This window comes from Gastrolobium bilobum, unplaced genomic scaffold, assembly GCF_033153095.1.
Source record: "Gastrolobium bilobum isolate Gb01-03AN ecotype WA unplaced genomic scaffold, APGP_CSIRO_Gbil_v1 utg341, whole genome shotgun sequence".
In the NCBI taxonomy this organism is placed as follows: Eukaryota; Viridiplantae; Streptophyta; class Magnoliopsida; order Fabales; family Fabaceae; genus Gastrolobium; species Gastrolobium bilobum.
In genome coordinates, this window is record NW_026899046.1 from 397,082 (window position 1) to 411,007 (window position 13,926).

General features: G+C 35.4%; 1 protein-coding gene across 1 annotated transcript; it reads left to right on the top strand.

Annotated features, from left to right (window-relative positions):
- The first annotated feature begins 7,252 nt into the window (after positions 1-7,252).
- LOC133286506 (DNA ligase 1-like) lies at positions 7,253-13,684 on the top strand. Its single transcript, XM_061483927.1, has 17 exons — positions 7,253-8,089; positions 8,207-8,323; positions 9,140-9,241; positions 9,320-9,436; positions 9,709-9,939; positions 10,022-10,116; positions 10,321-10,408; positions 10,621-10,752; positions 10,943-11,055; positions 11,313-11,414; positions 11,494-11,555; positions 11,742-11,813; positions 11,902-11,975; positions 12,063-12,119; positions 12,740-12,817; positions 13,134-13,211; positions 13,325-13,684. The coding sequence occupies exons 1-17, from the start codon at positions 7,280-7,282 to the stop codon at positions 13,391-13,393; spliced, it is 2,397 nt and encodes a 798-aa protein (XP_061339911.1). The 5' UTR covers positions 7,253-7,279; the 3' UTR covers positions 13,394-13,684.
- Positions 13,685-13,926: the final 242 nt, after the last annotated feature.

Below are 13,926 nucleotides of genomic sequence, written 5' to 3' on the forward strand. Positions count from 1 at the left end.
ATACTAGCTATCATGCTAGACATAAATGTTCATTCCATAACATTTTGGCGCCATCTCTGGAAATCGATAAACTTTGATTCCTGCCCTACTACTAGATGAGCACGAAGAAGACAACTTCTTCATCTTCACAGCCTTGACAAAACAACACTGCTAGTCCATCAAACCATGGCATTAGCCAAATGGCTTCAGGAAGTGTTAACATACTCCAATATGGATACCAGTGTGTCAATTAGCTAGTATATAGCAGTCGGTTATTTTAGTCAGTTAGTTTGTTAGCTGATGTGTATGCAATTTATTTTAGTCAGTAATGGCACAGCAAACCATGGCATTAGCCAAATGGCTTCAGGAAGGAGAAAAACATTGTCAGCAATTTATCTCATTTGCTGCTACGATCACGACATTGATTTTCACGCCAAATTTCTAAGCTAAGTCTCTTTTACTTTTCAACATCTTTATCCCACAACTCCAAGTTTTTACAGATTTAAATAAAAAATAAAAAAGGGTCTTGAGCAACTATATGCAATTGTTTTTCTCTCTTTCTTTCTCTCTCTCTTAAATAACTCAATAGCTGGAAGTGAGTTTACATCCCTGCAAATCTAACTTTTCTTTTTGAATTACTCCATTTATTTATTTTTATTTATTTTTTGGTAACAATTTTCATTTTAATCTTGTTGATAGTTTATTGTCTAACATGCTAAATGGAAAATGCTCCTGGCACCGAATTTTCTTTTTATGAACTTTTTTCCCCTTTGGTTTTTCAGGCTTTAGTACAAAAATGAGTTTACCCTTAATCCGTCAAATTTAAAGTGGAAAATTGAGTAAAGAAAGTATTGCTTGTAATTATTTAAATTTTAATAAAATATATTATATAAAATAATATGATAATACAATTAATTTAATGAGTAAATAAGGATAAATATATTAATTATTATGTCAAAGATTACTCTCACACACATGATACACACTATAAGCCATTTTATTTGTCTTGTCTCAAACATTTTTACTCAAATCTTTCTAACTCTTGCTATAACGCCCTAGCCGTTTGCGGATCAATGACTGTCCTTAGGAGTAGGGCTGTGCATAGGTCGGGTCGGATTTTTATGTCGACCTGATCCAACTTGATTTTTATAGGTTAGGTATTTTGACCGAATCCATTTTAATTTGATCCAAGTTAGATCTAACCTGCTTTGAATTTTCTTGAACTGATTCAGAATCAGGTCGAATCTGACTTGACTTGATTTTTGAAGTGGGTCTGACTTGATTTCAAAATAGAGTCAAATCTGACTTGACCTGCTTTTAACTTGGTTTCAGAATTTGTTTTTGATTTAATTTTTTTTTATAGTTATTAATTTAATTTTTAAACTTATGTAATTTAATTATTTTTTTAAATATATAAATTATATAATAAATTTGACATTTGTTGAATAAATAAAGGAATGTAATTATTTTATCAAAAAAATCTGAAATCCTAAATAAATATAATTTTTTAAAAATTTATATGATCTTCAATTTAAATTAATGAAATTTATATTATCTTAATTAAATTTATATCATCTTAAATGCTAAATTATCAAAATATATCTTGCAAATCTAAATTCACCATTCGAGCCAACATAGTTATTAAGAGTTAAGACCCAACATAGTTATTAAGGCGGCATGTCTTAAGGCATAAAGAAATGTATTGAGGTTCATAACGTTGTTTTCTAATGATATCTAAATATAAAAATTAATTTTATATTAAATAAATTTTTAATAATTCTAACACATTGTTTAAAATTTGTTCACAGAGGAAAAAAATAAAATTTGAGAACTCAAAGAAAGGAAGCACACTTTCTTAGTTTCTTAGCCTGATGTAATTGTTCTTCTGAAATCTATGAGTGATATTTTTCAAAATTAGACAGGTTTGTGAATCGGTCAGGGGAGAGATTTACGATTTTGAACACTATTAATTAAACAGTTAAAATAAAACAAATATTTGACATGAATAAAAAGTGACAACGCAGTGGTGTTCGATTCCCGCTGAATGCATTCTTGGGGAGGGGTTGAACCTTTAGCCATCACTGTTCCCCCGCACTCCGGATTAGTCCCATAGCCGGCTCAAAGAGTCGAAGCTCGTGGGGATACCGGAGGGAGTCAACTCATCTCAAAGAGATAATTAGAGTTGGGTAACTCCAAAAAAAAAAAAGTGAACGACAGTGGTGTTGTTATTACATAGTGGAGGATTGAGAGGATTGGAAGAAGAGAATCCTAAACTCCCAAATTGCCTCATCGCCCGCATAGATAAGAGAGAACCTTAAAAATTGCAATTGCAATTGCGATTTTTTGTTTTTGATTAACATAATTGGTGTGAGTCAAGTTTTGGGTCAGTGGGTCAATTATTAAAGTAAGTCAGGTTTAAAACTGACCCAAATAAAAATGAGTTAGTATTTAAACCCAGTTCAAAAAAATGGATATTTATGGGTCAGGTCAAGGTCAGATCAAGCGCAAGACAAGTGAATCAGTTTTTTTGCACACCCCTATTCAGGAGGTCATTCATCTTAAAATTGTTTCAAGTCAAGCACGCTTAACTATTAAGTTCTTTCGTTATTAGCTACCGAAAAGTAGATGCACCTTGTTAGTATAGATAATATTTAATAATTCTTATAAGCTATTCTCAACTGAATAGTCCCATACTTGTACAGTCTCTAGATTTTCTTTCTTTCAGGTGTTGATTCGATTCATGTATCCTTCGCTGAAAGCTTATCTGCTCCTTATTTGTGCCCTTGCGCACCATGCCCTTTAACACCACGATCACTTCTGCTCATCAGCGCCCGGAACATTACACTCGCGTTTTTCTTGACACACGGAACTCTATTTGATTCCTTTATTCGATTGGGGTCCCTTAAGTTGTTAAATGATTTGAAGCCCCAAAAATAAGAAGCAATTTGAAATTGTTCAAAATGAATATCAAGGTGATAAATCACCTAATCAAACGAAAATGTATGGATACCTTACTTTCCACTAATATACATCTTTGCTATGAATAAATCCATAGAAAAAGGGGTCCAAAATATAAGCGGCAAGGAGTGAGCACGCGTCAAACATGCACACTACCGTAGATGGTGAGATTAGTAAATGTTTGGCATTACAATTAGTTTATAGTATTTGTTTGATAGACGTTCTCCATCATGCTATGAGATTAGATCGATTGTGTAAATTAGGAAGAGCCCTTAACAAACATGAATATATCTTAATTGTATAAGTGGACGAATACAAACAAATTCTTTAATTGACTTGTCTAGAAGTAAGATTAATTAAACATCAATAGATTAAAGACAATTAATACCGTGCACACTTGGAGATTCTTTTCTGTTTAACAACTTTCTTCATTACATTTGATCAATCATCGACATGACGCAGGTTGTAGCATGTAATTTTCTACATTATGCTCTTAATTACATGCAGATTGCAGCATGTAATTAAAGTGTTGCATATCTTAAACTATGTAATTCTGTTATCATGCATAACAGGTTTTTTTTGACCCTTATAACCTTTTATTAATAATTAATTATTAAATTGACTTTCATTGTAAACTATTTTAAAAATTTAACCTCACAAAGAAACATGACACCAATCTGTCACTGTTTGACCGTTGACCACCAAGCCTACCCGGGTACACCCCTCCCTACCCAGGTATTTCTTAAAAATTTATGCCTACCCGGATGTACTCGGGTATATTTCTTGACATCTGAAAAATTGTTTGAATTAGTTACCTTAGTAGATAGAGGTGTACTCGAGTAAATCTCGACAGCAGGCAATTGTTGAGGAGGAAGAAGCACAAACAACACAAGTAACAGAAACGAGGGAAATTGTTGAAGTTGAAGAAGCACCAACAGCACAAGTAACAGGTTTTTGTCTGTTCTGCTACTTCTGCACAACATAGACCCCTTAGCAATTGCTATTTGAGTTTTGTGCAAGCAAGGGTTTTTTTTTCTTTCCCCATTGGGTTGCTTCTTATAAAAGATCTTATCCTACCCTACCCTCTTCCACCCATCTTTAGAAACTTCCACCCATCTTTAGAAAGTTTCTTTCTTTCTTTTCTCTCGGAATTTTCCATATTGATTCCCCAGCTTCTGATATCACCTATCACCTTGACTTTTTTATTTTAATATTTCAAAGTGCACAAAGACAGAATCAACCAGAAAAAAGCATTTAACAATGGATTCAAATTCCCGTTATCATGTCCAACAGCACCAACCAAATTCTGGGCTACTTCGCTTTCGTTCTGCACCTAGTCCAGTTCTTGCAAATTTCAAACAAGGTGAAGGTGCTTCTGATAAGGTTAACCCCTGGGAGGACTCTGAACCAGAGGGGTTGGTTTTGAGGTTCTTGAATTTCGGTGACAGCAGCAACGATACAGCTTCAGCTTCAATACTAAATCTCAACGGTAGGTATACCTTCAAAGGTTTGGGTCGAGATTTACCCAGATACACCCCTTCCTACGTAAATAATTCAAGCAATTTTTCAGATGTCAAGAACTATACCGGGTTACACCCCTCCCTACTCAGGTAGGCATAATTTTCAAAATATACCCGAGTAGGAAGGGGTGTACCTGGGTAGGCTTGGTGGTCAATGGTCAAGCAGGAACAAATTGGTGTTATGTTTTTTTTTGGAAGTTAAATTTTTGAAATAATTTATAAATAGAGTCAATTTAATAATTAATTATTAATAAAAAATTATAAGGGTGAAAAAGCTGCATCGCATGCTGTGATGTTCAAGAGAAGAGTTCCATCATAATAATTTTACATGGGCATGCTGGAAACTTTAATGTCTAACATTAATGCACCAGTTAATTTAGACTCATCCAAACACCGCTTGCATTCACTTTCACTCGGGTTAATCTACCTTCATACAAACATATATGACGCATCATTATTTTTTTATTTTTTTTAGTATTTCATAGGGCAAAGCCCAAGGAAAAAAAAACAAAAACAAAATCAAAGTAAATCAGAGACTAGGACATGTCTCAGCTCGTAAGGCGCTTCAGACAGCAAAATAAAATCCTCCCTAACAGAAGAAGCTAGCTTGGCAAGAAGGTCCGCACTAGCATTGCAATCTCTTTTGGTGTGCAAGAACCTGATGATCCAGTCCTTGTTACCCCAACTACGAATGCTTTCAACAAGGCTGTGCTTCCCATTATTGTCAGTACTACAATTAATAGCTTCAATGGCTTGCAAACAATCACTCTCAACCATAAGCTGGGCCACTTTTTTCTCCCAGGCAACTTGAATTCCCATCAATATAGCCCAGAGTTCAGCTAAGTAGGGAGGGCAACTACCAATCTTGTAGAGAAATCCAGAAAGCCACATACCATTTTCATCCCTGAGGAGACCCCCACAGGCTGCTAAAGAGGAGCTAGGCTTCACTGAAGCATCTACATTTAACTTTGTCCAGCCTTGGGGATGACGCATCATTATTAATGACGAACTACAAACATATCTAGAATCATGCTAATTTGATACGTATCTGCCCAAGTAACCAAGGCAAAAAGGCTTGAATTGAAATAAGGTCCAATAATAATAAATGATTTGGATCCCCTTACGTTACTTAGTGACATAACACTTTAAGAATGCTGACATAGGTTTGATCTCTGATCGTGTGTATAAAAAAAGTTTTGTTTGGAGAGATTGTATCCACGATCGCGTGATCTCTTCGTCTCGAGGGGATTAGTACTTGACTTTCGACTGAGGGATATCTTTGGAATAATTTTCAAAAAAAAAAAAAAAACAAATTCAATAAATCCTATACAAATAGTAGATGATGGAAATCATAGGGAGATCCAAATCCTTTCATAAAACTCTGCTTCATTGAGGCCCACAAATCAATTCAAGCAATTATTCCCTTTTAGTAGCCTACTTTTCTTCCAGGGGCGATGATATAGGCTACAGACATGCATCATTTAAGATGTTAGGAAAAAAAAAAACTCATGTTATATTTCAGCACTCAACAGCCTATAGGTGAGAGTCATTATATCTTGGTGTATGCATTTGTTCAAGTCGAAACACACTTGCAGTCTTGAAGGGCATGTATGTATCCATCATACCAGCTTTTCAAACAAGTTTTTTTTGCCCCCTAAAAACTTAAAAACTGTACGCTCATCATGTGCCACTGACATATATTAGTGGAGCTAAACAGTACACGGCTTATCATTCTTGAGGTTCATAAATGCCCAGAAGTGTTACGGATATTTATGAGTTTTTTAGGAAAGAGATTTCAAGAATCTAAAAGAAATAGTAACTCACTTTTACACCGCTTATCCATGATTGCCTTTTGAGTTCGATTTCAAATTTAACCACTTGGAAAGTTTGTGTGCAATGATGCTTCCAAGAGTTTTGTAATTATTATTTATTAAAGAAAGTTTAGATATAGTCATTTGAACAATGTTAGACAATTGAAACAACATACACAAGTGTACTAATCAAGAAATGTATTGGCTTTTAAGCAACATTATTTCAAATTGCCGTCTCCCGAATGATCAAAAAGTTGTAAAATCAATATTGGTAAGAAGGGTCTGCCACAACACAACCCATGACCCATCTTAACAACCGCTCTGTTAACCAGCTTTTGTCTTTTGGGCCTCTATGTTTATTTGTGGGCTTAAAACCCAATGAGGTATATTTTGACATAACAGTAGCATGTCGCCCTCAATCCTCACGTGTGACAGAAAATCAATGCACAAAACTATTTTTATATGTTTTTTTTATTAGATATTTTACCTATCTTTTTTTATATTTATCTTACCTATTTATCTTAATATCAGAATTTTAATTAACTTTCATTTTTTTTTCTCTTCTTTAAAAATTCTGATTCAATAACATTAGAGATGAGTAAGTATAACATAATATCTTATCATTTTTTTCTGATATTATAATTTCATACCTAAGGAATATTATTATTAAGGATAAGATATTCTATTTTTTTTTTATATATGTGTTATTATTTTTGTTTCTTAATCAAATAACTTTTTTTAATTGAATATGTCTTGTTATTAAGTTTATACTACATTAAAAATTAAATAGCTTTATCTTTTTTTAAGTTACTAATTTTGGTTTAGTGATGAGTGGGATAATTTATATTAAATCATGTTTTTAATTCTCACATATTAAAAAAAAAAAAAAATCTTCAAGAGAAGGTTCAGTTTGCGCCCTAATGTTCCCGCCATTCTACCATCTTTGCCTGCCGCATGCGATTGAAACCACTGTGACCACCAGAAACCACACTTCATTTCTATTACCATTTCATGCTTGCACTCTATTTCCGATCATGCTTCTTTCCTCCACCATTCTTTCGCAGTAGTGTTTGTGTTTCCTCTCTCTTCCCTCTCTCTTTCTCTCTCTCCTCAACCCTTCGCCCCCTTACCCTTACAATGTCCAAGAAACCACCCTCTGCTTTCGATGCCCTCATGTCCGGCGCACGCGCCGCCGCTTCCGCCGCCAAGAAGAATCCCCTACAACCATCCTCATCCCCCAAGAAAAGAAAATCACCTCACCCCGCTTCCATCCAAAACCCTAACAACCTCAACCCCCCCGATTCCGAAGCCGTTGATGAATCCAACAAACCGAGAAAATCACCTCATTCCACTTCCATCCAAAACCCTAGCAACCTCAAAACCCCCGAGTCTGCAACCGTTGAAGAATCCAAGAAACCGCAGGAAACAGCCAAGCTGGAAATAACCAAGAAACCTCAGGAGAAGATCGCCGAACTGAAGAAGCGAGTTCCGCAGCTGAAGAAGAAGCCGTCCGAGTTCGATCCGAGCTCGGTGGCTTGCTGGGAGAAGGGCGAACCTGTGCCGTTCCTGTTCCTCAGCTTGGCGTTCGACATGATTGCTGAAGAGACGGGAAGGATTGTGATAACGGATATAGTGTGCAATCTGTTGAGGACTGTGATATACGCCACGCCGGAGGATCTCGTGCGCGTTGTTTATCTCTCCGCGAATAAGATTGCTCCCGCGCATGAAGGGTTGGAATTGGGAATTGGCGATGCTTCCATTATCAAGGCGCTTGCCGAGGCGTGTGGAAGGACTGAGCCAGAGATTAAGAATCTGAATAAGGTTCTTGATTGATTCTTTTGCTTTTCGTTCTTGCATTTCCACAATGGCCGTTCCTTTTGTAAAAAGTTGAAGTTTATTTAACTCAAGAAGATGTTTCTTGTTGTTTGCTTTCTGCAGAAAAAAGGTGATTTGGGCTTGGTTGCCAAAGAGTGCCGTTCTTCTCAGACTATGATGCGGAAGCCTGATGCATTGACTATTAGGAAGGTTTTCAACACCTTCCGCCTTATTGCCAAGGTACATTACCATCCATTTTGAGTCTTATGCAATTGGGTTATTCACTTATTCCGGTCATTACTTCCCAGCCCCTCTGGTTTGAGCTTGTGCTAAGTTGTTTTAGATTTAGGGGTGTATTGGTGCCTGGTATTGTCTAGAGAAGTTTAATCTTTCTCAACTATTTTGGTCCGTCATGTATAATTTATTTTAGTAGTGACCATTATGCAATCTAAGTTGGTCTGCTGATGCATTAGGTGGAATATGAAATTATTGGATTACATTACAATATTGAAAATGATTAAAGAAACCAAGTATAGTATGAGCCTTTTTTGGTATGACTAGTTTAATGGTATTCTCTAACGATGGTAGAAAAGTAATGTGTGCTCAAAAAAGAGAGAATTCACAAACATGAATTCTGAGATAATTTGATGTTGAAGATTTGGAGTGTATTAGTGGTATTTGGTGCCCTTTTCAGATATTGTCCATAAAACACAGATAACCATTTTCAGCTCATTTTGTTGATACTCAATTATGGTTAGAAGTTTATTTGAGTTTAAAATGCTGTACCGGAATAATGTGTTTGGGAGAGAGTTTCATTTGTTATTGTTTTTCTATCTTGCACATCTTTTGCTAAAAGCTATGGCTCACTAAAAGTTATGTTGTATATTTGTTTTGATCTTTAAATCCTGTTTGGCGGGTATGTTGGATGTTAATAGGCATAGTTTGTATACTGAAAGAGAAGGAAAGGGGAATTTATTGGGATTTGGAGCAAATTTTTGTTGTGATCTGAATGTTGCTAGAGTTTGCTACTATTTTGCCCTTATAAAATGTTTACAGGAATCTGGAAAAGATAGTCAAGAGAAGAAAAAGAATCATATCAAGGCACTTCTTGTTGCTGCTACTGACTGTGAACCTCTATATCTAATCCGTTTGCTACAGGTTGAAATTGTACTTTTCTTGAAGTAATTTGGTGGGCTTACTTCTCCATGTTAATTACTTCTTGGCTTTGTTTTCTAGACAAAGTTGCGAATTGGGTATGCTGAACAAACTCTCTTAGCTGCATTAGGCCAAGCTGCAGTATACACTGAAGAGAATTCTAAACCGCCTCCTAAAATTCAGTCTCCTTTAGAAGAGGTAAGCTAATCTAATTGAGATTGGGAAATATGGTACAGAAAATGAATTGTGAATGACAATGTGTGCTTTGGGTTTTAAACCTTTCGGGTGCATCAGCACTAAAAGATGGGGTGGGGGGCTGCTGCTGAAATAGGTATCAGTGCTTTCTGGTGAAGATACTAACCTTTTCCCCAGTTTTTCTGCATTTTAAGAAATTTTAGGCTGTAGTAATTGATTCAATTCCTTTTCCTATTATATATATATTTTTTATTTATGGTTTGATTTTGCATCAGGCTGCAAAGATTGTGAAACAAGTTTATTCTGTTCTTCCCGACTATGACAAAATAGTTTCTGCACTGCTTAAGGATGGTGTATGGATACTTCCAAAGACATGTAATTTTACTCCTGGTGTTCCAGTTGGACCTATGCTGTCGAAAGCAACCAAGGGTGTATCTGAAATTCTAAATAAATTCCAGGATGTGGAGTTTACCTGTGAATACAAATACGATGGAGAGCGTGCTCAGGTGATGATACTTCATGGTCAAATATTCTATCAGAAATATACTGCTTATGATACTTATGTGCTCATTAGCTTTATTGAGACAGATACATTACATGGAGAATGGCTCAGTTGAGGTTTACAGTAGAAATGCAGAACGGAATACTGGGAAGTATCCTGATGTTGTTGCTGCAGTTTCAAGGTAAAAAACTGAATTGAGAATATTATATTTGAGATCTGGTAGCATCTTTTTGGGCCTCTTATGAACACTTCCTTACCAACTTGAAGCTGCATTTAATGAAACAAACAATCTTAGTGGCTGTTGATTATATTGAAATAAGCACACTGGTTGCTTAGTACAATTTTCTCAACTTCATAGATTCTGATATTTTCTGTCAGTGAACAGGTTAAAGAAAACAACTGTATCATCGTTTGTTCTTGATTGTGAACTTGTTGCATATGATCGTGCAAAACAGAAAATCCTTCCTTTCCAGGTAATCTTAATGCTGGTTCTCTATTTTATGGCTGTAAATACTTCTTTTAATGTTAGTGTAAAAAGCTTTTATACTGACACTTGATCAAAATTAGATCCTTTTAAACGTTATCTGTATTGTTTAACTATCTTGATGATGCAACTTTTTATTTTCTGATATTTTTTGTAAGGAGTTGAGATTGGACATATGTGTATCACCTAATATCTTTGCAGGTTCTTAGTACTCGGGCTCGCAAAAATGTCGCTATAAGTAGTATAAAGGTTGATGTTTGCATATTTGCTTTTGATTTGTTGTATCTGAATGGCCAAGCACTTCTTCAGGAGAACCTGAAAATCCGTAGAGAGGTACCTACTTTTATCTTTTCTCTGCCAGTAGTTTCATTTTTATTGTTTTATACTGTTTATCAAATGTTAATGTCTAAACGTAATTAATCATTGAATATAATGTAATTTCTGAAACTGTCATCTCCAATTAATTACTGGCTTTATATTAGTTAGATCTTCATGTTAATGAGTGCCTAATTTTCTATCACAGCATCTCTATGCCTCTTTTGAGGAAGAATCTGGATTTCTTCAGTTTGCAACATCAATAACATCAAATGATGTCGAGGAAATACAGAAATTTCTTGACAAAGCTGTTGATGCAAGGTCTTTATTGATTCATCTGGCTAATTTAAATTCATGTAGATAGAAATTTCATCATTTGAATTAAAATTATATAGATCATTTCAGCATAATTTAGTATACTCTGTGATAATGTGGTTGCATTATTAGTAAAAGCATTTGATAGGCATTGATAAGACATTAGAATGTATGTCTAACTTGCACAGCTCTTCCAACTTCGTTTTTTCTTGCAATGATTTGAACGGGACTTTTTATCATTTGGCTTGTCTCTTGATTTGCAGTTGTGAGGGATTAATTATCAAAACATTAAAAGAAGATGCTACATATGAACCTTCCAAGCGATCACTCAACTGGCTAAAACTGAAGAAAGATTATCTTGACAAGTAAGGATGTGATATTTATTTTTCTTAATTCACTTTCATCTTAATGGGTTTCTATTTATTCATTGACTCTTATTTGCAGTATAGGGGACTCACTAGATTTGGTACCTATTGCTGCTTTCCATGGTCGTGGGAAACGTACAGGTGATCATGAAGTATATTCCTTATGCAATGGTGTCTATAGTTGTTACTTATCATTTTAAGCCAGTGGCCTCCGATGTTTCTCATCACATATGAATAAGGCTAGGCCCTTGGGATTTTCTATATACTGCTATTATAAACCTTAGCTCAAAGCAGTCTGAAATGAAATAGTGGCACAATGTCTTGCAGGAGTCTATGGTGCCTTTCTTCTTGCTTGCTATGACAACAACAAAGAAGAATTCCAAAGTATTTGTAAGATAGGTGAGCGTTTTGATGTTGTTAAGTGACTACTGAGTGCTTTTGTTTAATAAACTTCATTCTGTCTCAATCTTCATGTTACGGTGGGTAGGAACGGGATTCTCGGATGAAGTGTTAGAAGAACGCTCAGCTAGTCTTCGTTCTAAATTGATTCCCAAGCCAAAGGTCCCTACCTCTCTTGTTTGTCTCTGAACCTTTTTAAGTCCTGCTTAATATTTTATGAACTAATTTAAACATGTTCTTTGATTTCAGACATACTATCGATTTTCAGAAACAATCAATCCTGATGTCTGGTTTGAAGCCAGTGAGGTTAGAATAATCTTGATTTTTCTTGGTAATTTTTTTATTTTGTTTTCCATTGCTCTCCTTTGATGTACTATTATTAATGAGTTGTCTCATACCTGCCTCTTACTTGTATTACTGTGCCCTTGTTTTGAATTTCCTATTGCTTCAATGGAAGATCTGGAAGCATTTTAGTACTGCTGGGGGGATACTGTCATGTCTGATGCCACTTAATCATGGCTGGAAGGTCTCCCAATATGATCAAGTCTTCAGATTGGTTGGAAAAATTACATTTGTCTAATATTTCTTGTTTTACATTGACTTCTGGTTGATGAATGTCCTTGGAGGTGTAACACTAATTACAATGTGGAGGATAATGGGTGCAAATATCCAAATACGTGATCATTTTTTTTTTATAGTTCCTGGGACAGTGTAGTAAGCTTATGATTCCCAATGTTTACCCATTTACCCATACCACATTATTATTGCAATTTAATTTTTAAACAAGTGAAAGATCTAGAGTTGAGATGATTTTTTGCTAATACCTTGTTGATTTTTTTATTATTTATCTTTTCCAATAAAATTGGATTATGCTCACTGTAGCAAAGTCTTTTGCACTTAGTTATAGGTGATCTTATTTCATCCAGGTGTGGGAGGTGAAAGCTGCAGACCTGACCATTAGCCCTGTTCACCAAGCTGCAGCGGGCATAGTAGATTCGGCTAAGGTATTAGAATGAATTGATGATGGAAGTGTCAAAAGTTTTCATTTCTCTTTGGAATTCTGCCTGTTAACATCGTTTAATTGATAATAGGGGCAAGTTATTCTTACACTTGTGTAAGAATAATTAATTTTACATTTATTTTTGGATATTGATACACTTGTATCTAATGACTCATATAATTAAAAATTAGTGCTGTTACATATAAATGGAATCTCAACGGCCAAGATTGAGTATATAATTTATACTGGTGTAAAATAATTCTGTCCCTTGATAATGATAGCTGCTTTTAACTTTTATGGGTTTCTAACTTTCTATAAAGGGCTTATCACTTCGATTTCCACGTCTTGTTCGAGTTCGGCCTGACAAAGCTCCTGAAGAAGCCTCATCAGCTGAGCAGGTAAAGTACAATCTTCACTCTCTAACTAACAATATATGATAGAAGATTGAAAAAGAGTAACGAGGGAATTGAAAATTGAGTTCTTTGGTCATGCTTTACTCAATTGTTTTCAGGTTGCTGAAATGTATAATGCTCAAAATCACAATCAAACTAACAACCAAGACGACAATGAAGATGATTGAGGGAAAAAGCTTCCTTGCTTCACTCATGCTGCCAAACTAAAAAATTTCAGCTTTGTTTTATGATAACCAATGTTGAGTGGCTCTGTCGATGCAAATTCTTTGCCTTAAGCATAGGTCTGGGAGCATGACCGCTTCTTTGACATAATTGGAAAGTTGTTGTACAATGTGGAATAAGCTCATGGAGGGTCCAAAAAGTAGGCATTTGCTTGTGTAGATATATGATTTTGTTCCTTTAACATGGTACTGCAGTTAAGGCTGCTAGCGCAGACAAAGAACACTGCTTAACACTTAGCACATGCTCATAGCATCTCAATATCAATGCTCATTTTTCAAATGATTTACCAGGTCACATGTCTTGTGGAGCTGTCTTTCGTTTTCAATAGTAAAATGTTGTATTGGGCTTTCTTTCTACTGTAGATGTCGATGTTTCAAATATCTAATTCTAGTGCACCCATGGACCTGACTCAGAAGATAAGATTGTTGAATATTATTTCCACAATGGGGTGGTGGCGATCCTTCTGGAAGCCAGATCA

Excerpts from the sequence above, each read along its gene's own strand:
- LOC133286506 (XM_061483927.1), top strand. The coding sequence starts at position 7,280 with ATGCTTGCACTCTATTTCCGATCATGCTTCTTTCCTCCACCATTCTTT. Across the intron at positions 10,117-10,320 it reads GTTGTTGCTGCAGTTTCAAG|GTTAAAGAAAACAACTGTAT; the intron begins GTAAAAAACTGA and ends GTCAGTGAACAG. Across the intron at positions 11,415-11,493 it reads AAGAAAGATTATCTTGACAA|TATAGGGGACTCACTAGATT; the intron begins GTAAGGATGTGA and ends TCTTATTTGCAG.